The sequence below is a fragment of the Rhinoraja longicauda genome, chromosome 21 (assembly GCF_053455715.1).
Source record: "Rhinoraja longicauda isolate Sanriku21f chromosome 21, sRhiLon1.1, whole genome shotgun sequence".
Classification (NCBI taxonomy): domain Eukaryota; kingdom Metazoa; phylum Chordata; class Chondrichthyes; order Rajiformes; family Arhynchobatidae; genus Rhinoraja; species Rhinoraja longicauda.
In genome coordinates this window covers 32,920,856-32,947,459 of record NC_135973.1, presented here as the reverse complement: position 1 = coordinate 32,947,459, position 26,604 = coordinate 32,920,856, and the positions used below count along the sequence as shown (strand labels likewise).

The following is a 26,604-nucleotide window of genomic DNA, read 5'->3' as shown; positions in this document are numbered from 1 at the left end:
GCCTTCAACCACTGAAGGTCACCTCACCTTCTGTCTCCTTTCTCTGTTCGTTTACTTATTTATCTATTTATTCACTTCTCTATGTTCTAGAAATCCCTGTAAAGCGTCTTTGAGTGTTTGAAAAGCGCTATATAAATGTAATGCTGTAGGGACATACGGATTAGCGGGGGGGTCTCGAACCCTCGGTTGGGCTAACGAGTCATGAGATGCGGGAGCACGGGATATAGTTGTGTCTGACGACCAGCTGGAAAGATGAGATTAGATTATAATACCTAGTTAAGTAGTGTGTGTCCAAAAGCTGCAGTCTGTTTGCAAATACCTTCGAATAAAGACTTTGAACAAAGACGCTCGTTGTGGACTCACTACATTGGTGACCCGAACGCGAAGAAAACACGCAGAATGTCGCAGGTGGGAGCGAGCGCGGGCGAGGTGCACCTACCGCCGTTCTGGGCCCATCAGCCGCACCTGTGGTTCGTACAGGCGGAATCACAGTTCCACATTAAAAAGGTGGATAACAAACTGGAGAAGTTCCACCACCTCGTGAGCTGTCTGCAGGCGGAGGTGGCGGCGAGGGTCAGTCAGTATCTGACCAGTCCACCCCAAACGGAGCAGTACGTGGAGATCAAGAGGCTCCTACAGAAGAAATTCGGCTGGAGCCAGAACCAGCGGGCTCTGAGGCTGCTCCATCTACCAGCGCTGGGGCAGCGGCTGCCGTCCGAGTTGATGACGGAAATGCTGACCTTGGTGGGCGACCATCAGCCGTGCATGATGTTCGAGGCGGCATTTCGAGAGAAGCTACCCCAGGACGTCAGGCTGATGTTGGTCGACATCTCGTTCGACGACCCGGAAACGTTCGCCGAGAAAGCCGACGTGCTCGTCAGGGAGCGGCACACCCGGGTCAATCGTGTTTCTGGTGGATACGGGAGCGGTGGTGAGTATTGTGCCCCCCTACGGCTGTGAAGTTCAAGCGGGGGGGAAGGGGCCGCCCCTTATTGCAGTGAACGGTAGCGCCATCCGCACTTACGATAAGAGGACTATGTCCCTGTCCTTTGGGTCTAGGACCTACCGTTGGAATTTCATCGTGGCGGATGTGGGTCAGGCCATTTTGGGTGCGGACTTCCTATGGGCGTTTTCGTTGGTCGTAGACGTCCACGGTAGCGGCCTGCAGCCCTCGGCCGAAGTACGGGGCCTGCGGCTCCTCCAAGCGCCGCAACACCCAGTTCAGCGATCCAGGCCATCACCACGGCCCCCGGTCAGTTCGATGCGGTCCTAGCGGAGTTCCCGCAGCTCCTCGTTCAGCGGTTCGATGCACCTTCCGAGAAGCATGGGGTGGTGCATTTCATCCCGACCGAGGGCCAGCCGGTTTTTGCCCGGGCACGGCGCCTCCCACCCGACAAGCTGGCCATGGCTCGAGAGGAGTTCTTGAACTTGGAGAGGCTGGGAATTGTTCGGCCTTCAAGTAGTCCATGGGCCTCCCCCTTGCATATGGTTTCCAAAGCATCTGGGGGGTGGAGACCATGTGGGGATTTCCGACGACTTAACGCGGCAACACGGCCGGACCGCTACCCGATTCCGCACATACAGGACTTCTCAGCTAGCCTGGAGGGGGCTACAATTTTTTCAAAGATCGATCTGATGCGGGGTTATCATCAGATCCCGGTCCATCCGCCGGACATCCCAAAGACGGCGACCATTACTCCGTTCGGATTGAGTGGTTGCGCATGCCTTTCGGCCTTAAAAACGCAGCTCAGGCATTTCAGCGTCTCATGGACCGTGTGGGTCGAGGTTTGCCGTTCGTGTTTATTTATCTCGATGACATTTTGATTGCCAGCCATTCGGTCCAGGAGCACTTAGTCCACCTCCGCACTATATTCCAGAGGTTGCAGGACCACGGCCTGATTCTGCACCCGGACAAATGCCAATTCGGCCTGTCGGCGGTAGATTTTTTGGGTCACCGGGTTACATCGGCCGGAGCCACCCCTTTGCCAGCTAAGGTGGAGGCGGTCCGCTCTTTTCCACGTCCCACTACCATCAAGGGATTGCAGGAATTCGTAGGCATGGTGAACTTTTATCACCGGTTCGTGCCTGCAGCAGCTCGGGTCATGCGCCCCCTTTTTCTATGCCTCGCGGGTAACCCCGCAGAGTTGGTATGGTCCGCATCTGCAGAGACGGCTTTTGTCGCGGTCAAACAGGCCCTCGCCAACGCCACCATGCTGGTGCACCCGCGCTCCTCCGCCCCCACGGCGCTGATGGTGGACGCCTCAGACGTGGCGGTGGGTGGGGTTTTGGAGCAGCAGGACGAAGGTCAATGGCAGCCCCTGGCGTTTTTCAGCCAGCAGCTCTCGCGAGCCGAGCTCAAATATAGTGCGTTTGATAGGGAGCTCCTGGTCCTCTATTTAGCAGTCCGCCACTTCCGTTATTTTTTGGAAGGCCGCTCTTTTGTGGCCTACACGGATCACAAACCTCTGACATTCGCTTTTGCTAAGGTTTCTGATCCGTGGTCGGCTCGCCAGCAGCGGCACCTCACCCTAATTTCGGAGTTTACCACCGATGTCCGTCATATTGCGGGTAGGCTTAATACTGTTGCTGATGCCCTGTCCCGGCCGGCCATTCCCTCCGTTGCTGTGGTAGGCGGACTGGTGGATTTCCAGGAGCTAGCGGAGGCTCAGCGCCTGGAAAAAACGGCCGAGGTGTACGGCTCCACAGCCTCGGGACTGCGTTTGGAGCAGGTGGCGTATGGCCCCACAGGTACCAAGTTGTGGTGTGACGTTTCCCTTTCACGCCCTCGCCCGGTGGTGCCTGCCGCCCTGTGGCGTAATGTTTTTGAGGCCATTCACGGCCTGGCACATCCGTCCATCAGGGCGACTTCGGCCATGGTGGCCGTCCGGTTTGTCTGGCACGGCCTGCGGAAGCAGGTGGCGGCCTGGGCACGGGCCTGTATTCCGTGCCAAACCTCCAAAGTTCATCGCCATGTCCAGCCCCCATACCAGAGTTTCGAGGTTCCCCCAGTCCGTTTTTCCACATCCACGTGGATTTGGTGGGTCCATTGCCTTATTCCAGGGGTTATACTCATCTCCTGACGGTGGTGGATCGGTTTACACGTTGGCCGGAGGCGTTCCTATTGTCGGACACCTCGGCGGCCTCCTGTGCACGGGCCCTGGCGTTGCATTGGGTGGCCCGTTTCGGCGTCCCGGCTATCATCACCACAGATCGGGGAGCCCAGTTCACCTCGTCCCTCTGGGCCGCGCTGGCACAGTTGTATGGGTCTCGCTTACAGCAGACCACCGCCTATCATCCCCAATCCAACGGGATGGTTGAGCGCTTCCATCGGCAGCTTAAGGCGTCCCTCTGTGCCCGACTGACCGGCCACGATTGGGCTGACCAGCTGCCTTGGGTCCTCCTCGGCATTCGTACGGCCCCGAAGGCCGAGCTAGGCACATCCTCGGACGAGCTCGTCTACGGTTCGCCCCTGCGGGTACCAGGTGACATCCTCCCTTCCGCCCCCGCTTTGCCACCACCCGTTACGTCGGTGTTGGGTTCCCTCCGGGCACGGGTAGGTTCTCTGGCTCCAGTCCCGACCTCCTGGCACGGAAGCGCGGCGGTCCACGTCCCGTCGGACTTGCGGGACTGTGATTTCGTGTTCCTGCGGAAAGATTCCCACCGCCCCCCTCTTCAGCCGGTTTATCAGGGCCCGTTTCAGGTACTTAAGAAAGGGGCTGTCACTTTTACCTTACAGGTGGGTAATCGGCAGGAACTCGTTTCCATATCCCGGCTCAAGCCAGCCCATTTGGACCAGGACCTCCCTGTATCGGTGGCCCAGCCGCCGCGCAGGGGCCGGCCTATGGCCGCCCCCTGGTGCCACCAGCGGCGCCTTGTTTGCCACCCCTCAGCCCCCCGCCACCTATGGTTGGGCCCGGGCCCCCGTTCCCGATCAAGCGCTCTCCGTCGCCTACGCCCTCCACTTCCATGGCCCCTCCATCGCCTCCGGCGGCGACGGCCTCCCCGTCTCCCATCACATTGGCGGTATCGGGTTCCCCCCTCCGTACGCGTTCCGGGAGGGAGGTCCGGGCACCCGTGAGGTACGGTTTCGAAGGTTCTGGGGGGGGGGTCATGTAGGGACATACGGATTAGCGGGGGGGTCTCGAACCCTCGGTTGGGCTAACGAGTCACGAGATGCGGGAGCACGGGATATAGTTGTGTCTGACGACCAGCTGGAAAGATGAGATTAGATTATAATACCTAGTTAAGTAGTGTGTGTCCAAAAGCTGCAGTGTGTTTGCAAATACCTTCGAATAAAGACTTTGAACAAAGACGCTCGTTGTGGACTCACTACAATGCATTATTATTATAATTATTACTTATGATTTCACTGGATAACACACAAAGATTTCCACCGTATCACGATGCAAGTGGCAATAATATATTAATACTAATACCGAGAAAAATGATTTTACTATGCTAAGGGTGTCATTTGTCTGCCACTACTAAGTCACTGTCCTACTGAGCTCGAAATAACTTTAAAAATGCTAAACTGCAAACAGGCTACTGAATATCAGAGAAGGAGTGTAGAAATCTGAATCTCTTGGTACAATATGAGAAAAGTACTCTATTTGAGATTTGGGGAAAAAAAATCAAAAAATACTTTCGATCGTGTTTTCATAATGCATTGTGAAATTATAATTGATGGAATAATACTATAATCTGATATGCTGCTGGTTTGGCTAGCTATTCATTTTATGTCTCTGTGAAGCCTAAATGGAACTTCCGCATTACATAGTTTCTCATATGGGAGTTTGGTTATATGGGAGTTTGGGAGTCTGCACAGCATCCATATCTTAATTTTACATAACAATAGACAATAGACAATAGAAAATAGGTGCAGGAGAAGGCCATTCGGCCCTTCGAGCCAGCACCGCCATTCAATGTGATCATGGCTGATCATTCCCAATCAGTACCCCGTTCCTGCCTTCTCCCCATACCCCCTGATCTACAGTATTCATTTATATCCCCTAAATTACAAATTGTAAGGTAAAATTGTGTGGATGTTCATCATGTATTCAGTGCAATATATTACAATTAATTAGGTTAAGTAGCTACAAAAAAAAATCAGTGTAATAGTTCATTATATTCCTTAATTACTTTGTTTCAGTGCAACTGAAGGAAAAATGTATTAATTATATTTTGTTTATAATTAAATATCTTAATTAAATATCTTAATTACATTACTGTGAAAATTATGATTTTTTTAATTGATCTACATGTTACTGATTGTATGCCTCCTTGTCATATCCCCTCAGCTAACAATGAAACATTTTATATTTCCTTATCATTGTGTTATTACCTGACATTTTCACACCTCACCCTTCCATATCTCTAGTATATGACTGACTTTCAATCTGAAGAAGGGTCCCGACCCAAAACGTCGAGATCTCCCCAGAGATGCTGCCCGTCCCGCTGAGTCACTCCAGCATTTTGTGTCTACTTAAGAGGAGTAGTTGAAACAAATTGTATAGGTGCATTTAATGGGAGGCCGGGCAAAGATTGGAGATGGGATTAGCAGATTATACTGTAGGATTTAGAAAATGGATGTGGGTCAAGTGGAGGATTAACACTGGCATGGGCTGGTTGGGCTAGTTTCTGTGCCATATATTCTAAGTAAAGAGCTCTTTCAAAATTACAAATGAGATAAAATGGTGGCAGATTACAACAGGTACCCTGAAAATTGATGTCCCATCACCAGTAAATAAAAAGACCAAGTAGACAATAGACAATAAGTGCAGGAGGAGGCCATTCGGCCCTTCGAACCAGCACCGCCATTCAATGTGATCATGGCTGACCATTCTCAATCAGTACCCCGTTCCTGCCTTCTCCCCATACCCCCTGACTCCGCTATCTTTAAGAGCTCTATCCAGCTCTCTCTTGAATGCATTCAGAGAATTGGCCTCCACTGCCTTCTGAGGCAGAGAATTCCACAGATTCACAACTCTCTGACTGAATTTTTTTTTCCTCATCTCAGTTCTAAATGGCCTACCCCTTATTCTTAAACTGTGTTCTGGACACAGTGTTCTGGCCCCTTGTTCTGGACTCCCCCAACATTGGGAACATGTTTCCTGCCTCTAACGTGTCCAACCCCTTAATAATCTTATACGTTTCGATAAGATCTCCTCTCATCCTAAATTCCAGTGTATACAAGCATAGTCGCTCCAGTCTTTCAACATATGATAGTCCCGCCATTCCGGGAATTAACCTAGTAAACCTACGCTGCACGCCCTCAATAGCCCTCAAGTACATCCCCTTGTTTAAGAGATGGCTAAAAATAAATGTTAGTGGGTCAAGTGGAAGATTAACTCTGGCATGGACTGGTTGGGCCAGTTTCTGTGCCATATATTCTAAGTAAAGAGCTCTTTCAAGATTACAAATGAGATAAAATTGTGGCAGATTGCAATTGATGTCCCTGAAAATTGATGTCTAAACACCAGTAAATAAAAAGACCAAGTACATCCCCTTGTTTAAGAGATGGCTAAAAAGAAATTTAAATAACCCAGGGAGGGTGGAAACGGCATCAGAAGCACCAACCACAGTGGCCTCAGCCTCCACCCCACGTCATGTGCTCCTGGTGTCTCAGGCGTTCATCAGTAAACGGAGAATCCGGAACAATTTACACCCTTTCCGGGAGTTTGATTAATTGCGCGATTTCGGGAGGCAACTTGTGCAGAAAATAAACCAACAAGTTGGGAATCTGAGGCGTCAGTAACGGCGCTGCTCGGAGGGTGGAAGAAAACAAGGAGCGAGGCCCGAGCAGAGGAGGAGGCTGACCTTGGGCGGGACGGCGACGGAGGAGGCGGCGGCCGGGGAAGCAACTCATCTGATCAGCAGGTGGGTGCCGGCAGAGAGAAGCAGGCTCACAGCGACGGCCACATTGCCGCCAGCGGAGCAGCAGGCCGTGGACTGCATGCCGTGCGAGTCCCGGCGCCGATCCATGTCGCCCCGGCTCTGGAGAGAAGTCTGGCTTCGTTGCTAGGCAGGGCCCGGGGATGGCCATTGCTCCCCGTTGCTATGCTGGGGAATGGGCTTCTTTGTCACTTACATTACAAATTATAATAGTCACCATAACATGATTTACGGAAGGCTATTGAAATTGAGTACAGATTTCAGAAATATATATATTTTATAACATTAACCACCTCATCTATTGTATCCGCTGTTCCAAGTGTGGACTCCTACATATTGTTTCGTTGAACACCTTCATTCATTCCCTCCCCCTTGGCTACGTGAACTCCGGGTTGCGCAATACTTTAACTCCCCGTCCCATTCCCATACAGAACTTATGTGTTTGGAAGGAATAGCAGATGCTGGTTCTTCCTTCTCTCCAGAGATGCTGCCTGCCCCGCTGAGTTACTCCAACATTGACCTTTCTGTCCTGGGCCTCCTCCACTGTCAGAGTCAGGCCAAACATAAATTGGAGGAGCAGCACTTCCATTTCTCTTAGGCAGCTTACACCCCAGCGGTATCAATATTGACTTCTCGAACTTCAAGTAACCCTTGCATCCTCTCTCTCTCGCTCACTCACTCTCTGTCCCTCCTGCAACTTGGTGGTGCTAGTTTCACCGTCATCCTGTTGAGTTCCTCTGTCTGCATACTCGTCATCCATCCCCAAAGCCAACAATGGCGTATTGTTTGCCCCACATTTCCTTGATTATTGTTGCTTTTTGCATATCTTCCATTCATTTCTGTCAATATCTCTCATTCCCCTTTCCACTGTTTCGCAGTCTGAAGAAGGGTCTTGACCCAAATCGTCACCTATTCCTTTCCACCAGAGATGCTGCCTGACTCGCTGAGTTACTCCAGCCTTTTGTGTCTGTCTTCAGCAGATTGTAAAGTCGATTTACTGTCAACTACTGTGAGTGAATTGTAATGGAATTTTAGCATGCTGAGATTGCTACTGCTTATGTCCTGCATTGGAAAAATTATGCGAGAGATGATGTTATTAAAGCTTAATTGTTCCCCATGCCTGATCAAACCATTCCCTTTTCACAGAAATTTCCTGTCTTAGTTTGCCATTGACTTTAATCATCCACCCTAACATAAAAAAGCAGAAAATAGTAGAAATGCTCAATAGAGCATACAGCAACTTTTCAAAGAAAATATTAAAAACAAAGATCTTCAGGATGTAAAATGTGCTGAGAGTGTAATAGAAGATAGAGGAGGTTATTGTTAGGATGGAACAGTGAAAGGATTAAGTGATGGTATAGTTCCAACACTTTCCTCAAAGAGGAGGAAAGATTCTAAGGGGAGTAAGAGGGCACCCGTGGCTGACAAGGGAAGTCAAGGACAGCATAAAAATAAAAGAGAGTAAGTACAACATAGCAAAGAAGAGTGGAAAGCCAGAGGATTAGGACTCTTTTAAAGAGCAACAGAAGATAACTAAAAAAGCAATACGGGGAGAAAAGATGAGGTACGAGGGTAAGCTAGCCAATAATATAAAGGAGGATAGTAAAAGCTTTTTTAGGTATGTGAAGAGGAAAAAAATAGTCAAGGCAAATGTGGGTCCCTTGAAGACAGAAGCAGGGGAATTTATTACGGGGAACAAGGAAATGGCAGACGAGTTGAACCGGTACTTTGGATCTGTCTTCACTAAGAAAGATACAAACAATCTCCCAGATGTTCTAGTGGCCAGAGATCCTAGGGTGACAGAGGAACTGAAGGAAATCCACATTAGGCAGGAAATGGTGTTGGGTAGACCGATGGGACTGAAGGCTGATAAATCCCCAGGGCCTGATGGTCTACATCCCAGGGTACTTAAGAAGGTGGCTCTAGAAATTGTGGACGCATTGGTGATCATTTTCCAAAGTTCTATAGATTCAGGATCAGTTCCTGTGGATTGGAGGGTAGCTAATGTTATCCCACTTTTTAAGAAAGGAGGGAGAGAAAACGGGAAATTATAGACCAGTTAGTCTGACATCAGTGGTGAGGAAGATGCTGGAGTCAATTATAAAAGATGAAATTGCGGCGCATTGGGATAGCAGTAACAGGATGGTTCCGGGTCAGCATGGATTTACGAAGGGGAAATCATGCTTGACTAATCTGGAATTTTTTGAGGATGTAACTAGGAAAATTGACTGGGGAGAGCCGGTGGATGTGGTGTACCTCGACTTTCAGAAAGCCTTCGACAAGGTCCCACATAGGAGATTAGTGGGCAAAATTAGAGCACATGGTATTGGAGATAGGGTACTGACTTGGATAGAAAATTGGTTGACAGACAGAAAGCAAAGAGTGGGGATAAATGGGTCCCTTTCAGAATGGCAGGCAGTGACTAGTGGGGTACCGCAAGGCTCGGTGCTGGGACCGAAGCTATTTACAATATACATTAATGACTTGAATGAAGGGATTAAAAGTACCATTAGCAAATTTGCAGATGATACAAAGCTGGGTGGTAGTGTGAACTGTGAGGAAGATGCTATGAGGTTGCAGGGTGACTTGGACAGGTTGCGTGAGTGGGAGGATGCATGGCAGATGCAGTTTAATGTGGATAAGTGTGAGATTATCCACTTTGGTGGTAAGAATAGGAAGGCAGATTATTATCTGAATGGTGTCAAGTTAGGAAAAGGGGACGTACAACGAGATCTGGGTGTCCTAGTGCATCAGTCACTGAAAGGAAGCATGCAGGTACAGCAGGCAGTGAAGAAAGCCAATGGAATGTTGGCCTTCATAACAAGAGTAGTTGAGTATAGGAGCAAAGAGGTCCTTCTGCAGTTGTAAAGGGCCCTAGTGAGACCGCACCTAGAGTACTGTGCAGTTTTGGTCTCCAAATTTGAGGAAAGATATTCTTGCTGTTGAGGGCGTGCAGCGTAGGTTTACTAGGTTAATTCCCAGAATGGCGGGAATGTCGTATGTTGAAAGACTGGAGCGACTAGGCTTGTATACACTGGAATTTAGGAGGATGAGAGGGGACCTTATCGAAACATATAAGATTATTAAGGGGTTGGACACGTTAGAGGCAGGAAACATGTTACCAGTGATGGGGGAGTCCAGAACCAGGGGTCACAGTTTAAGAATAAGGGGTAGGCCATTTAGAACGGAGATGAGGAAAAACTTTTTCAGTCAGAGAGTTGTAAATCTGTGGAATTCACTGCTTCAGAAGGCAGTGGAGGTCAATTCTCTGAATGCATTCAAGAGAAAGCTAGATAGAGCTCTTATGGATAGCAGAGTCAGGGGGTATGGGGAGAAGGCAGGAACGGGGTACTGATTGAGAATGATCAGCCATGACCACATTGAATGGTGGTGCTGGCTCGAAGGGCCGAATGGCCTACTCCTGCACCTATTGTCTATTGTCTATTAACCGAACAATTTTCAATAGCCAAACAGTTCTAAACACACTGACTAAAATGAAAGTCAAAGTTACTAAAAGTGTGAGACACAAAATGCTGGAGTAACTCAGCGGGACAGGCAGCATCTCTGGAGAGAAGGAATGGGTGACGTTTCAGGTCGAGACCCTTCTTCAGTCTGTGTCTATCTTCGATTTAAACCAGCATCTGCACTTCTTTCCTACACATTTTGTTTACTAAAAGTGTTGTTTTCAGCTGCTATTTTGTCATCAATGAATCAGAAGAGCTCCCATGAGCTGGCAGACATGTCAGGAGGCTATTCATAATTCTTTCGTTTGGGGAGCTGAAATATTGCACGCAAATGGTCTTAACTCCTTGCATTTCCATCGTAACACTCAACTAAAGATTTATTTTCATTGATCACTGTAAAATATGTAAACTCTATTTTGAGTGTTAGATCGGGTCTTTTTACTTAAGACTATTTTTTTATCACTATACTTAAAAAGGTGATTTAGCTAGTTTTCAATCCAATATACTGCTTTTGGTGCTCGCAATGTGAGCTCTTCACAATGTGGGTATTATGCTGGAAATTTAAAATAAAAGCAATAAATGCTTTAAATACAAATCAAAAGAGCAAATATCTTTGCAGTTTATGTTTAATATTAATAATTTGAATTAATAACTTGAAATGGTATCTCCAGTTTGTCTTCAAATCAGTCAGATTCTGTTTAGTACAAGCATTTTCTCCCTTAATTTGAAATTGGTATGTTTCACATGTTAAGAGAGCATGAACAATGCACTACTTTGTGCAAGGAAACCATTTCCTGGTTATAAGTGTTTGTTGCTGTTGCCATCAATTTCAAATTTACATATTATTCATGTTTCACAGTGGCTGCAATAGAAAATAGAAGGATTCTTATGTCAAATACTTGTTGAGCAAATATTAGTTGAACAATAGTATAGAATATTTGGTCTGTGCATGTGTAGAGCATAATTATAGTTCAGTGAAGATCCTTAACCAAATAGCAAAACTCTATTATTTATTATAAAGTAATCTGAACTGAGTGATTGTATTATAGTTGTGCATCACAAAGCAATTATGGGCTTTTGTATGCGTAAAACAATATATCGTGTGAATTGTGATATAAATTTAGATTATAACTGGGGCCAGCCCTAAAGACACAGGTAATAAAATCACCATATAATTCTGGTCGGAATTGCAGGTATCAAATAATAACATTTGAAATGGATCAGTGTTATAAAACTGAATGCATTATTTTGGGGGTAGTCTGTTGTGACGTAATGTTTGTTGCCTGTGTTGTTTCAAACGGCAGATTGAGAGTAACTTACATCTAGTCTAAAAGTTACTTCTAAATCAGAATGTATTTTCTTATTTTTACCGATTTGACATTAAATCAAATGTGGGGAAATTGAACACATTTTGTAATGGAACAACTTGGGAGTTTGCTTTTTTTTGGTGAAAATAGAGAGATCAATGGCAAAGGGGGAACCAAAAGGCAATGGCTGTACTGGGAGATTTTAAATTTCTTACAGACTGAGATACAGAAAATATCATCAATTTCTAGAGTGTATGGAGTAGAGTTTTCTGAAATAGTGGCCTGATTTTTAGCCTCTCAAAAGTGGTAGGTTGGTGTCAGGTCAAAAGATAAAATGAAAAATGTGAACAGAACTGAGTTAGCCTGCTTCTAGTTTTACAGATATGGTACAAGAGATGGATGACCAATGCACTCAAAAGAAGCGATTATTCATTTATATATGATAACGAGGCTGTAGTCTTAATTTTAACAGCTATTTTACAACTGACTGGGTTTCCTAGATCTGGAAGAGCCATTGAAAGCTGATAAACAGAGAGCTTTAAAAATCTTTAGCCCCACTATACCTCTGGTGAAATTTCATTCTTATTCCTGTAAGGCAATATATTTTTTCCGAGATGAAATACACAAAACCAAATGCTGTCCTTCGGGTTGCTACAAGTCAAAATACATTCCCACTCATTTGTATTCCATCCTCTTTTTTAATTTGAAAAATGTTCTGGTCATGTATCTTGAGTCATTTTACAGATGTAATCAATCCCCTTTGCTCCATTACAGTTCCTGAACATTTACTATTAATATATTCTCATTTGTCTTTCATTGATTCAAAGTTTATGACACCTTAATTACCACAGCCTTGCTCACTGGCTTAATAGATTCTGTTCATTTCTAACTTTCTGCTCCTATCTGAGCAACTTATTAGCCCACTGTTGCTTTGCACAGATACCGTCCACTGGATCCCACTTTTCTTTGTGTTTGTGTAATTCTTAATTGTGTCTCCTGTATAATTTGTTATCGATGGTTACGTAACTACATGTGAAGTTTTTGCATTTGGAGATGGATGTACAGATTCTTTGAGTCTGAAGTACAGATTCAGTCTGAAGAAGGGTCTCGACCCGAAACATCACCTATTTCTTTTCTCCAGAGATGCTGTCTGACCCCCTGAGTTACTCCAGCTTTTTGTGTCTATCTTCTTTGAGTATTCCTGCTTTCTGCGAGTTTCTGCGTTAGTAAACTGGGGTGAATTATTATATAATGAATTTATTTCTCAATCCATTGAAGATGTCAAATTTTAAACCTACATTCCTCAAATCCAGGTTATTTTGTGGTCTCTATCTATAAGATGTTTCTTCACTTTGAGAATTCCAGTAAGCGAGTTTGGTATCTCGATAAATGTAAAGAATCAAGGGATTTGTCAAAGGTCATTCGGGATAAACAAAGAGCGTTGCTAGTGAACTTAATGGCTAATATACACTGAAACAATGGTTGATAAATGATTAAATGAAATGAAAGAAATTAAGAGTTGTATGAACTTCTGTATATTTACTGATTGAGTTCTGGATTTCAATTCATATCAAATCTGGTTGAACATAAAGTTGAACTGATCAAAATGATCTGCAAGTGCAACAACATCTCATTTACACACCAATGGAGGCAGTAAATGACATAATGCTGCGCAGACCGTGAAAATATCATCAATATGCGGAACTAAAGTGGGTAAAGTGTTTCTCAGGATGTTAAACCACTTTAGATGACCTATGGCTTGTTCAACATTAATGCGGACATTAGCAACCTTCTTGGTTTTGTGTACTTTTTCTCTGGTCATTTGCTGATAACCACCGCTGGGAGGGAGGTGGAATCTCTAAACAACTTTGTTGGCGAAACAACAAGTCTTCTGGAATGGGAAATCCTCTATCCGCCATTATGCAATCCCCAGGATCAACTAAGTTCAAAATTCCACTCTTACTAACAATGTGTGTATCAGATGATCGCCCAGCACAAGTTTTTGATAAGAATGTGATCATGCTGTTTGGGGCAATTCCAACCAATAGTTTCACAGTGTTGTTTTTGTTGTAGTCGGACCATGTCAAAGCCTGCAACTGTAGATGCCGTGGTCGTTCTATAAATATCTCTGTGCAGTCGGGAATGCATCTCAGTGCTGGGCATTTATTTATTATCTGTTTTGGCTGCGTGGACTTTATCAAATCACGATCTGTAAGCATGTCCATTACATACCAGTACAAGTTATAATGCAAAAGAAAATGGTGCAAGTATATTGAACTAATTTATACAATTGCAAGATTATAACTGAAAATTAGAATGTCAAATACTGATTAAAATTAACCAATGTAATGGGAATCAGAAGAGACATTAGTTAGGAGACTCATGACTATGTTTTGTACCACACAACTTTACTTACACATGTACATACAGAACTCATTCAGAAGTCAACAAACATGCATACAGCCTGTGGACGTGGACTAGTATAGTAAGAGGTGAAAACCCCACAAATACTTTTCATATTATCTATTGATAGTTATTGAAATCATACATTCCATTTCATTCTTCCCCCCCCCCCCCCAAAACAAAAACAATAAAAAATGGTTGTTATTAATAATCACGATCTCGTTCACTCACCGAAGTGGGCCAGCAAGTGACCAAGGAAAAGCCAATTAAACCATCAAAATTATCGTAGTTGTGTACAAATGAACCATAAATACACCGTTAATAGTTTTGAAAGCAGTATTTTCTTACCTCAAAGAAGCAAAACTGGAAAATACGTGTGAAACGCAGGTCTGTATACGCACAGTAGCTCAGCTGGCGAGAATGTTTATCCCGATTGACCCATGATCTGGGCATGCACAGTTGTAATACCGAACTCGCTTATTCGAGTTTGATGCACATCAATAATTCTAATACAACCAACTCCCTTGTTGGTTTTGAAACAAAATATTTTAGATATGCTCTAGAAAACTGCTGTCATTGGAGTTCACATGATGACAAAAATCACTCATTATAGGCGTAATGTTTTTGCTATTTGTTTCTCTCGTTTCTATTTTTCTACCCTGTTGCACCTGTGCCCCAAATCAGTAATTGGGAGAAAACCTCCACTAGAAATGTTCATTCTTTGCAATTCCTTGGTCCAATGTAACTGCTCATTCAAAATATAGCATCTTCAATCAGGTTTCTGTATTTCCTTGCACTCAAAAGCATTCATAGAAATTAAACTTTTTGAAATTGATTGGAATTTTAGGTTATATATCAACTTTATTATTCTATGTTTAATATGGGTATCAAGCAGGGCAAGTCAGACTGATAAAGGTCACAATAAGAATAAAAAAGAGACAATGTAAAAGAGATTTAAAATGCAGCTGGAACTGGTCCAAATTTTCATTTTTATTAACCTACTTAAACACAAGGTTGAAAAAAATTATGCTGCTTATGAGCACAAATAACTGAACCATATGTATAATATTTGATTGTACGCTTCCAATGAAGAGAATGGTTCAGAGGATTGACAGTACAGAAACATAGCTCTATTTGCAATTCTTAAATGCTTGCAAAGTGAAATTGTTCACCTCGTCATTTTAAAAATGAAGTGGCTAAATTGTACTTATCAGAACCTAAAATGTGCAGAGTTGGAAACTGCTGCAAGTAAGAATTTCATTGTTCCAGTTTGGGACATGTGACAATAAAACACGTTTGACTCTCTCTAGAAGAATGGGGAGGCCATGTATAATCATGTCTATAGGCTACCTTCCCACATTAGCCCCATGTTCCTTGTATCTAAAACATCGCTTTCTTGAACATACCCTTGAAGTGAGTGTACCCAAGGAAATTGTTTTGAACAAGCCAGAGTTTGTGATAACTATAGACAGACACACCAAAGATACACATTAAATGCTGGACAGGCAGCATCTCTAGATAGAAGGAATGGGTGACGTTTCGGGTCAAGACCTTTCTTCAGATTGAGTGGGAGGAGAGAGGGAGACAGACTGGTCGGAGAACTAAGATAACTATATATGTGGCACTGGTATGAAATTTTCAAAAACTAATGCTGTGAATTTCAAGCCAATTGTAACTTCACTGAATTCTATTCGATTTTCAACAATTGTGATCAATCATTGTATATTTTTCTTTGAATCCTCTCAGCAGGGCATATTGGGTGTCTCTTAACAATTCTCCCAGCTGGAAATAAATGATATGCAAGGCGAAATGTCAAACATTGATGGGTTACCGTTATCAAGAGAAATGCAGGATCTACAGAATCGGTTTAATACGATGATGCACACTATCAACAGCAACTCAAAGGTATGGTTTCTTTCATGTTAGTTATAATCACTCTGCACTGTTAAAGCTGTGCATGGTACATGTATCACCCTTAAATAGTAAATACATTATGCTATGGAACACTTTATGGCATGAAGTAAACAAAATTATGGCAATTTATGGCATGAAGTAAGCAAGTAGGGAAGAAGACTGGACTTTATTGCCTTCCATCACAGTGAGGAATGTGGGGAATCCGCTGTGGTGGATGTTGATGTTGATTTTTATGTAGATGTGTGCCTTGTTGCTTTTTTTTTAGTATGGCTGTATAGCAATCTGAATATCACTGTACCTTAATTGGTACACCTGACAATAAAAAAACCTTTGAAACCTTCGAATTGTTAGCAAGGCAAGATTTTAACACTACTTCTATCTACAATCATTAGAACATTTGCTGTAAGGCATTCTTATTTAAAACATTGTCACTTTAGTGCAACGTTTCTCAACCGGGGTTCCCCGGAACACACGGGTTCCGCGAGAAATTCCCCCGCGCCCTGGAAGTCTCCCCGAAAATGTGACACCTAGGCTGGGCAAGGCCGCCAATCTCAACCTCATTGGGATTTCCATGGCCAATTTGTCAATTCGGCCGCTAGATGTCGCTAGGGGTTTGCGAGAAATCCCCCCGCCCTGGAAGTCTCCCTGTAAATGTGGCACCTAGGCTGGGCAAGGCAGCCAATCTCGACCTCATCGGGACTTCCATGGCCGATCGATGGGTTGAATTTGCAACCTGCAGCCGGGGCTCTGGAACCCCAGCCCAGCTGGAGCCAGCACATCTATCCCCATAGCCGACTTCCTTGGGCGGCTTTGCAGGCTGGTATTTCGGCCGCCTAAGTGGACCGTTCCGGTACTGTTGTACCCCTCTTGGAGGCCGTGACCTCCCTTGGTCAGGTGAAATGGGTAAACCATTTTCTGATTTTCTGGAACCAAGAGTGCCAGAAAATCAGTGGAGGAACTGCAGAGAGAAAATATTAAATTTAAGTGCAAGATTATATAACTATATTAATTAATTAAGACGTGGTTAAAATATAAAACACAGCAGAAAAGGCAATTGCCACCTTTTTGGGCTGATTATTAATTTCTGTGCGAATTCACTTCAACAAGTAATTCAATATTTACTTCAATAAGCAAGATGACATTATACTCTAAATTACTGCAATTAGTGGTCAGATATGGGTTTTGTCCCTTTGTCCCACCCCCCTGACATCAGTCTGAAGAAGGGTATCGACCCGAAACGTCACCCATTCCTTCTCTCCTTAGATGCTGCCTGACCTGCTGAGTTACTCCAGCATTTTGGGAATAAATACCTTCGATTTGTACCAGCATCTGCACTTAGTTTCCTACACTGCCTTTTATTTTAAGTTGGTTATGTAGCCTGGCTGGAAAGTTGTTTTGAACAAGCCAGAGATTGCATTTCTTGAGTACTGTTGTAGATGCTTGGTCATTGAGAGAGATCTAGCACGAGTAAATAATTAATATTTGATTGTCAAACACAAACCACACTGCATTCATTTTGTAATGGCCTAATTTAGTACTGATGTGTTAATATTGAAACATATGAAATGGAATTAAATATGCTTTTGTGAGTGAAAGTGAACCAGATACTGTGGAACTGTAATTTTTTTAATATGTTCAATCTTGCTTTAGCTGAATTTAAACCTGTAAAATCTCATTGTCATAATTCAGTACCACGTGAATCTACCATTTTGTTTGTTAATAGTTAGAATTTAATTTGTTCAGAACATAGAACAGTACAGCATAAGAATAGACCATTCGGCTCACAATGTCGGTGCTGAACATAATGCCAAGACCATCTTATCTACCTGTACATAATCCACATCCCTCCATTCCATGTCCCGACATATCCATATGTCTATCCAAAAGTCTTTTAAATGCCTCTATTTTATCTGCCTCAACTACCATTCCCCCAGCACCATAATTCAAGGCACTCACAAGTCTTTAATCTTTGCTCCTCTTGCCTTAAAGCTATAATAATAATAATATTCATTTATTGTCATTGCAACGAGTACAACGAAATTAAAAAATAGCCAATCCTGACGGTGCGTACAAACATATATGCAATAAATGCAAAAACAAATAAATACATAAATACAATTAAATACAATTATGTTAAGTACAAAGATTTTTTAGTGTTGCCTAGTGCAAAGGTAGTGTTCAGTTCTCGTATGGCCCTGGGGTAAAAACTGTTCTTAAGTCTGTTTGTTCGGGATTTTATCGACCTGAAACGTCGACCAGAGGGCAGATGAACAAACAGACGGTGGCCGGGGTGGGATGGATCTTTTATTATTTTGCCTGCTCTACTGAGGCAGCGTAGTCTGAACAGGTGCTCCAGGGAGGGCAGTGAGCAGCCGATGATTTTCTGGGCCGTCGTGATGACCCTCTGAAGGGCCTTCCTGTCCTTTTCTGAGCAGCTGGCATACCATGTGGTTATACAGTATGCCAGCACACTCTCGATGGAGCAGCGATAGAAGGACAACATGAGCTTCTCCTGCAGGTTGGTTTTCCTGAGGATCCTCAGGAAGTGGAGTCTCTGCTGTGCCTTCTTTACTGTGGTGATGGTGTTGGTAGACCAGGTGAGATCCTCTGCGATGTGCGTACCCAGGAACCTGAAAGCTGGTACCCTTTCCACCATGCCCTCTAGTATTCGATTTGTTTTCATTCTTGAGGAAAAAAGTTTCCGACAGTCCTCCCTATCTATGCATTCATACTTTTGTACACTTCTAGCAGGTGTTCCTGCAACTTCTGGCATTCCAGAGAAAACAATCCGAGTCTGTCTAACCTCTCCCTGTAGCTAATACCCCCTAATCCAGGCATCATGCTGGTAGACCTGCCAATCGTGATCCTCTCGCAACCATGTTTCTGCATTGGCCACAACATCATAGTCCCATGCACTGATCCAGGCTCTAAGTTCATCTGCTTTCACAATACTTGCCTCGAAATAAACACACTTTAGCTCATCAGCGTCATCACATTCCTCAACTCTCCCTGCCTGTCCTTCATTTGAGACTTACTGATCCTAACTTCTATCATCCCATTACTCCTTTTTATTTCTGACCTCCTCCTCTGGTTCTCACCCCCCCTGCCTCTCAAGTTTAAACTCCCTAAGCAACACTAGCGAACCTCTCTGCAAGGATATTGGTGCCCATTCAATTCAGTTACAATGTGTCCTTCTTGTATAGGTCACCTCTGCCCCAGAAAAGACACCAATGATCTAAAAATCTATATCCATGCCCCCTGCACCAATTTCTGTGCCATGCATTCATCTGTCCTATCTTCCTATTCCTACCCTTACTAGCGTGTGGCACCAGGAGTAATCTGGAGATTACTACCCTCAAGGTCCTGCTTTGTAATCTTCTGCCTAACTCTCTATATTCACTTCGTAGGATCTCATCTCTTTTCTTGCCCTTGTCATTTGTGCCAATGTGCACAATGGCTACTTATCCTCCTCCTTGAAAATGTTCAGCAACTGCTCAGAGACATCCTGGACCTGACTCCGGGGAGGCAATGCACCATCCTGGAGTCTCATTTGCTGTCACTGAATCTCCTTTCTGTTCATCTAACAAGTCTCCTAAGTGCTCTGTCTCAGCTGTGCCTCACAACCAGATCGGACCACTTTTGCTGCTACTCCTCCCCCACCACAGTATCCAAAGGAACGCACGCACCTGTTGTCAAGGAGAATAGCCCCAGGGGATTCCTGCACTCTCTGCCTATTTCCTTTCATGGTGGTCATCCACCTATTTCCTGCTTGCACGTTAGGCATGACCACCTCACTGTAACTCCTGTCTGTGACACTCAAACTCTCCTGGAAAAATATCCAACTGCAGCTACAGTTCCTTAACACGGTACATACGCACCTGCAGCCGAATGAACTTACTGCAGGTGTAGTCCTCATGGGCACTGGAAATTCCCCTGACTTCTAACATCCTGCAGGAGGATCACTGTACTATCTTGCCTGCCATTTCTATGACAACAAAAACCTAGGTAAAATTACAAAGCAAAACAGACCATACCTTAACCTGCCATTACCCGTTGCTCAGCCCTCTCACCAGAGCCTCTTGACCCAAAGCCTTTTGCACTGCTCATTGGATAAAGTAGCTTGAATGAATTATGAATGTCACACTGAACTCTAATTTAGAATAGTGTGGCGTCACTTCAAATTCATGGTCCTCCACCAATGAGTTCCGCTTCTTGATGTTTTTCATGCACTCATTGATTGGAGCCTGTACGCCACGAGTTAAAATGACTTGCTTTTGCACATCGTTAGTATATAGCTTTATGGTCTATTCAAATATAACATTGAAGAGAAAGGGGAGTAAAATGTCAATGTGTCCTTGGAACCAAAGTTGATGCATGATTTATTCAGAAATTACATTGTACAAAAAAGGGAGTAAAATGCCAATGTGTCCTTTCAGTACAGCTGGCACTCGTGAAAACGAAAAGTTGCTGAAAGGAAGGGGGAATACTTAACACTAATTTGGGAAATGCCTTTTCTGGTGGTGTATGTAGATTAGATTTGTGGAAGGATAAAACAATGGAAAAAAATATAATTTTTCCTTCAATCTTTTATGTCTGTTTTATCATATTTTTACTTTGTAAATAAGAGATAAATTGTTTCCAATTTTTTTGGCACATCAAATTAAATTGGAATCTATTAACATCATCTCAATGACTTTATCCTACTGTGTTTGATTTGTAGGTTGCTGCCTTCATGAATTCCTCTTTGGGCCAGTACCTGGATGACCATCCTTTCCTTGCCTTATTACTGCTTGTTTTTACCATAATGTCAGCTGTTCCAGTTGGCTTGTTCCTGGTTTTTGCAGTGGTTACATCCCTTCTGGCCTGCATTGGTTTCATTGTCATGGAAGGTACTGAAAGCACCAAAATATTTTTTGTATAACATCTGTTTGTGAAAGCAGTTTATAATTATCACACATGGAGGTTAATGTATTTAAACAAAATGGCCCTGTACTTTGTCCACTGCCAGATCGCTATACATAATTTTTTTCCAGGCATAAGGGAACAGAACAAGTTGATCATCTACAGTGATCGTGTCTTTTGAGGCACAGCTACTTTGAGTAAGTCAGTCTTACGCATTGTATCCTGAGATCGGACCCTGCAACCTCCCAATGGCCTTCAATAGCTTGCAGGCTGTCAGGCACTTTTTGACCAAGACGTTTGGAAATTATTCCAATTAAAATAATTTGTATGTAATTAAATACTAACAATTAATAATGCTAAAATAAATTAAGCACATTGCTTTCTCCCCATTGTCGACAGTCACAGAATGTGAGTGCGTTCTCTGGTGTAAAGTTGAGGGATGGATGTAAAGTACATCTGGACCCTCACTTCATCTTGTTACTGTTTCACTGGTAGCTGAATGTAGTCCGGCCTCAACAGCTGCAGTCAGACATTCAACCTTCAATTCATCTTGGATTTCCTCAAACTTCCTGAGATGAAAAAAGTTGATAGTCAGCAGGTCCCTTCAAAACCACTAACTGCCAAGCTGGCATGATTCATCCCATTTCAAATACAAATAAACTTTTGGAACTCTCTCTGAGGAACGGTCTCACTTTCTGAACTATCTATTATTTTATTCTTTAATAATTTAGTGATTGTTTTGAAATTCAATCAATTAATTAAAACATGGATATCAGTATGTACCTTCTGTTGGGGCACGGAATGAGCTTTCATCATGATAAATGCCCACCATCTTCAACTACTTAGAGAAGATACCTGGTAGCAAAGAACCCCATTCTGCTTGTTTTATTTTCCTGCAGTTTGTTATCTATTGTTTAGCATTGTATGTTAAGATTCAAATGTTTAAATTGATTTTGATTAGAAATGTAAATAGCTTAATTGAAATGTAGAAACTCCAAGATACAACTTCAATATTATTTTATTTCAAGTTCACAGCTAGACGTTGTAATATGGAGTCTGTGCTTTATTGCCCAGTATGTCTTAACAATCAGGGGAGCGTCTAGTGTGGCATGTTAATATTTTGACGAGACAAACACCAATGCAGCTTTCCATACACTATACATTATCTAGTTTTGATTTTAAAAAGCTTTATAAAGATTTTTTAATCATCTCACTGGCATGTATATTTTAGCAAAAATACCAAATTGTAATATAGATGTAATAACTTCTACAAATGAGAAAAATACAAAACCTTATCTATTTGGTCTCCAATACTGAATGCTCGCAATGATAAAAAAGTTTGTTTCTTACGTTTTTATCACTTGTGCTCCAGGCTTGATGCTGTCAATTGGCGGAGTCGTCCTCCTTTGTTTTCTATGTGGGATGGTTCTCATTTCATTGGCCATCTCTTCTCTTCTGGCTATTTGTTATTTTAGTTTTTCCACAACAATGAATTATTACCACAGCTCAAGGTAAGAGCATTCCATTGATTTTTAAAATGTCATGAATGAATTTAACATTAATTATTAAAAGATTGAACTAATTACAGAATTAAGCTAATTGTAAAAATATGTTTTCATGGGTACTATTAATTTTAAGCAACCATAATATTTTGTTGTGGCATTAACATGTACCCAGTTGTAACATGGTTGTGAAAACCCTTTTGTTTCTTTGGAGATGTAATGTATTAATATTCTCAGATCACATCTCTGCCAGATGATAGAATGTTTTCCCATTATTTCTTTGTTAATGTTAGTACCAATAGGACTGGTATATTTAGTGTGAATATTATAACAGCTTTTATCTATATCTTATATTACTAAAACTCTGTGTTTGTGTGTATGTGTTCACCATAACTTTTTTGGTTCGCACAGCCAAAACGGTACACCATACCGCCACAATTTTTGCACCGCGTTACTCACCATTATCCTGGGCACAATGTCTAACAACTCTCATTCAAATTGAAGCTACATTTTAAAAGCTAGAGAGATTTTAAAGTTTAAAAATTTACTTTCTAACCCATTTCTTGAAGGTCTTCAGCGTGCGACTTAGAGATGAGCTCGCACTTCCCCCCGCTCCCCCGCCGGTTCGACCCAACAAGATGACTGCCGTCAGTGGGGCCGTCCGCCCCTCTCCTCTCTCCCCTCGCCCACACCTGGGAATCACTCCAAGCAGGAGGGAGATGATCGGACTGATGGTCCACTGATCCTTTCCTTTTGTCCCTTCAACCCACGGCGTTCTCGAGTCCCTGCTCCCGCCCTGAAAAACGGCGGCCACTCTCTTCCTCCTCACACTCCGCCATCTTGTACGCGCCTCCCGCCCCGAGTAGTCCCAGCACCCGCCTGGCCCAGCCACCGCGCTGTCCCCCTCAAGTAGTCCCAGCTCCCGCCGGGCCGCCACCGCCCGCCCGCCTCGAGTAGTCCCAGCTTGGCCAGGCCACAGTCGCCGTGCCGCCGGCCTCGCGTAGTTCCAGCTCCCGCCCAGCCCAGCCACCGCGCTGTCCGCCACCTCGAGTAGTCCCAGCTCGGCCAGGCCACAGCCACCGCTCGCCCGCCTCAAGTAGTCCCCGCTTGGCCAGGCCACAGCTGCAGGCCTCGAGTAGTCCCAGCTCCCACCGAGCCGTGCCGCCAACCCGCCTCGAGTAGTCCCAGCTCACGCCCGGCCCAGCCGCCGTCCGCCCGCCTCGAGTAGTCCCAGCTCCGCCGGGCCGCCGCCGCACACCGGCCGGCGCTCCCTCCTCCCTGCATGCACAGCCAGTGGTAAGTGGCTTTTGCCACCAACGGGTCCACGGAGGGGAGTGGGCGTGGGGGCCGAATGGGTGGAGGGGAGGGTGGGGGGAGGAGAGAGAGGGGGGAGGGTGGGGGTGGGGGGGTGGGGGTGGGGGGACAGTGGGGGTGAGTGTAAGAGAGAGTGGGGGGTGGGGGGGGAAGGGGAGATAGAGTGTGGAGGGGTGGGAGAGGGGGGGTGGGGAGGAGGGAAGATTGGGGGTGGGGGGAGAGTGGGGTGGGGGAGAGTGGGGTGGGGGAGAGTGGGGTGGGGGAGGGAGGTTGGGGCGAGGGGGGAATAGGGGTGGGGAGGGGTAAATGGGGGTGGAGGCAGGGGAGGGAGGTGAGTGGGAGTGGGGAATAGGGGTGGAGGCAGGGCTGGTGGGTGTGGGGGCAGGGGGGGGGCAAGTGGGGGTGGGGACAGGAGAGGGGCAAGTGGGGATGGGTAGGGGGATGGAGTGGGTCAGTGGGGGGAGATGGGGGGATAAGGGGGATTGAGTGGGGGGAGTTGAGGGTGCTACACCAATACAGGAGAGGCTTTGGGTCCAGGGATCACTCAGTCACACCCTCTCCCCTTCCCTGTCCCCCCTCTACAAGGAATGGACCCAACGAGTCCACTTGGTCTAGTATATTCTTAAAACCTAAGGAATAAAATCAAAAATTTCCTTTTGATATCTCTCATTTCCTTATGACAAAGGTGATAGTAATTGACCTAATGAGTCTATGCAGTGCCGAAAGCAGTCCCATTGATCCCATTTCTACCACTGACCGGGTGAAGAAAAGTTAGAAAATTTGATCTATTGAATGGGACTGCTGGAGTTAGATTGCATTCCAAATTTAAAATGCTTAAAAACAACCTAAATACTTTAGCAAGGACAGGTAAATATTAAACATTGAACTCGTCATACAAACTAATTTTCAATGTTGTAAATTGCACATTCACCCTATTATCTATATTTCTGCTCTGTAATGATTGAGGAAGTTAATAATGGAGAAGTCAGTAGTGATAGTCATTGAATGCCAGGGATAGGTGCCTGGATACTCTCTTGATGGTGATCACATATGATACTACAGTGGCACAAATGTTTCCTGTCACTTATTAGTCTATATCAAGATGTTGTTGCACTCACATATGAATCATTTCACAATTATCAGTGAATATCCCTGCTTCTGATCTTGGAATGAAAGTTAGGACATTAATGAAACAACAGAAGATGGCCGGGCCCAGGACACTGCCCTGAGGAACTCCTGCAGTGCTGTCCAAGGACTGGGATGATTGACTTTCATCAACTAGAGTAGTTTTCTAACCATTCAAATGTTTTCCCCTTAATGCATATTGACACCATGCCACCCAGTCAAATTCTGCCTTACTATCAAGGGCAGGCAACCTCTTCTTGCATCTGGCATTCAGCTGTTTGCAATGAGATCATGAGCCAAGTGAGAATCAATTCATGGCAAAAAAAAAGACAATGTACTGGAGTAACTCAGTAGGTCAGGCTGCATCTCTGGAGAACACGGAGAGGAGACGTTTCGGATCCAGAGATGGAGAAGTCCCGGCACGAAACATTGCCTATCTGTTCTCCAGAGATACTGCCTGACTTAGTTACTCTAGCACGTTGTCTTTTATTTTGTAAACCAGCACTGGAGTTTCACGTGTCTTCAATTCATAGCACATTGCCGTTTATCACCATTCTAATTCAGAAATTAGGCACTTACTGAATTTAACCATACCTTCAGCACAATTGCAAAATATCCAGTGTTTCTCAATTGCTGTAAATCTTGGCAAAATGTAATGCAACAGAATACTAGTGTTCAGTTCATTTCAAAACTTGCATAAATTATATGCTTTTATAACCAATGTTGATGCTGGAAGCAATCAGCTGATCAATCAGAAACAGGGAAAGTCGATATTTAGGTTAACTCTTCAGGTAAGAAATGTTAATCATCTTTACATGGATGCTTTTTGACCCATTGAGTATTTTGAGCATTTTTTTGTTTTTTATATCAGAACTTTGACAGTAACATAACTTTTAAGTATTGAGATAAAGTCAACGTGTTTGCAATTGTAGGAAATAACAATTTGTTCTATACCTCATGCTGAAAACACTCACCTGTTGTAGATTTATCTGTAAAGCATTTATATTGTATAAAGCAGCACACTTAAGAATATTCTTTCTTTTTACTAAGCACTGCAAGTAAGAAAGAAGAAACCATCAGCCCTTCTGCAAACATGTGTCCAGGCAATACTGAATCGAAATCCACTAAGACGGAATAGATATTAATACACAATTTTTGCATTAACTATTTATGAAAAGCAATTCTACTTTTCTTTATGAAGAGGGCTCTTTATGCATTGGAATAACATTGCAATTTTGTTAACATCTGAAGCAGTTACGTTTAGTTTTATCATTTTTGTCCAGTTTAATACTGTTGCTTTATATTAATATTATTAATGTTATTCCATTGGAATTAGTCACAAATAATCCATTAATTTGCTGCACTATAGTTTGAAACAAATGGCAAAATGGTATATAAAGAGGTAAAACTGATGAAAACGGGACCAGATCAGTCCAGTTCAGACCAGTAAGTTCTGCTGTCTGCTTAGTTTGAAGAGGCTACAACATGAATGAGAAATCCAACATTAGTGAGGAATAAAATTCTGGGTTGGTGGAGATTGCATTTCAATTTTTATGTACCTAATCTCACATTGGGCATAAAGAGAAACATGATCATTTTGTAATATTCTCTGTAAAAAGCAAAATTCATAATGTTTTTGACTGACATTAATACTTCAAGTTTATTTGTAATGCAATAGTTAACAAACCTATTGTGTCCTTTATTTTATATAACTTGGAATTAAAGTTGCAGAGTGAATAATAATTTACCTATAAATTTAAGATTTATTTGAAACCATGAATT

At 43.8% G+C, this 26,604-nt stretch overlaps 2 protein-coding genes across 5 annotated transcripts in view; one reads left to right on the top strand and one right to left on the bottom strand.

Annotated features, from left to right (window-relative positions):
* dnah3 (dynein axonemal heavy chain 3) overlaps positions 1-6,985 on the bottom strand; it is a 174,413-nt gene extending 167,428 nt beyond the window's left edge. Inside the window, exon 1 of the mRNA XM_078418267.1 lies at positions 6,817-6,985. The gene's annotated coding sequence lies outside the window, so the exon portion shown is untranslated. The remainder of the gene's footprint in view (positions 1-6,816) is intronic.
* Positions 6,585-26,564, top strand: LOC144604121 (lipid droplet assembly factor 1-A-like). Of its 4 annotated transcripts, none has more exons than XM_078418279.1 (6): positions 6,585-6,876; positions 7,770-7,900; positions 15,815-15,970; positions 20,700-20,868; positions 22,254-22,392; positions 25,873-26,564. In XM_078418279.1, the coding sequence occupies exons 3-6, from the start codon at positions 15,863-15,865 to the stop codon at positions 25,958-25,960; spliced, it is 504 nt and encodes a 167-aa protein (XP_078274405.1). In that variant the 5' UTR covers positions 6,585-6,876; positions 7,770-7,900; positions 15,815-15,862; the 3' UTR covers positions 25,961-26,564. The 4 variants fall into 4 exon arrangements, with proteins under 4 accessions (XP_078274405.1, XP_078274404.1, XP_078274406.1 ...); XM_078418278.1 differs by having other exon boundaries at positions 15,812-15,970; XM_078418280.1 differs by lacking the exon at positions 7,770-7,900.
* Positions 26,565-26,604: the final 40 nt, after the last annotated feature.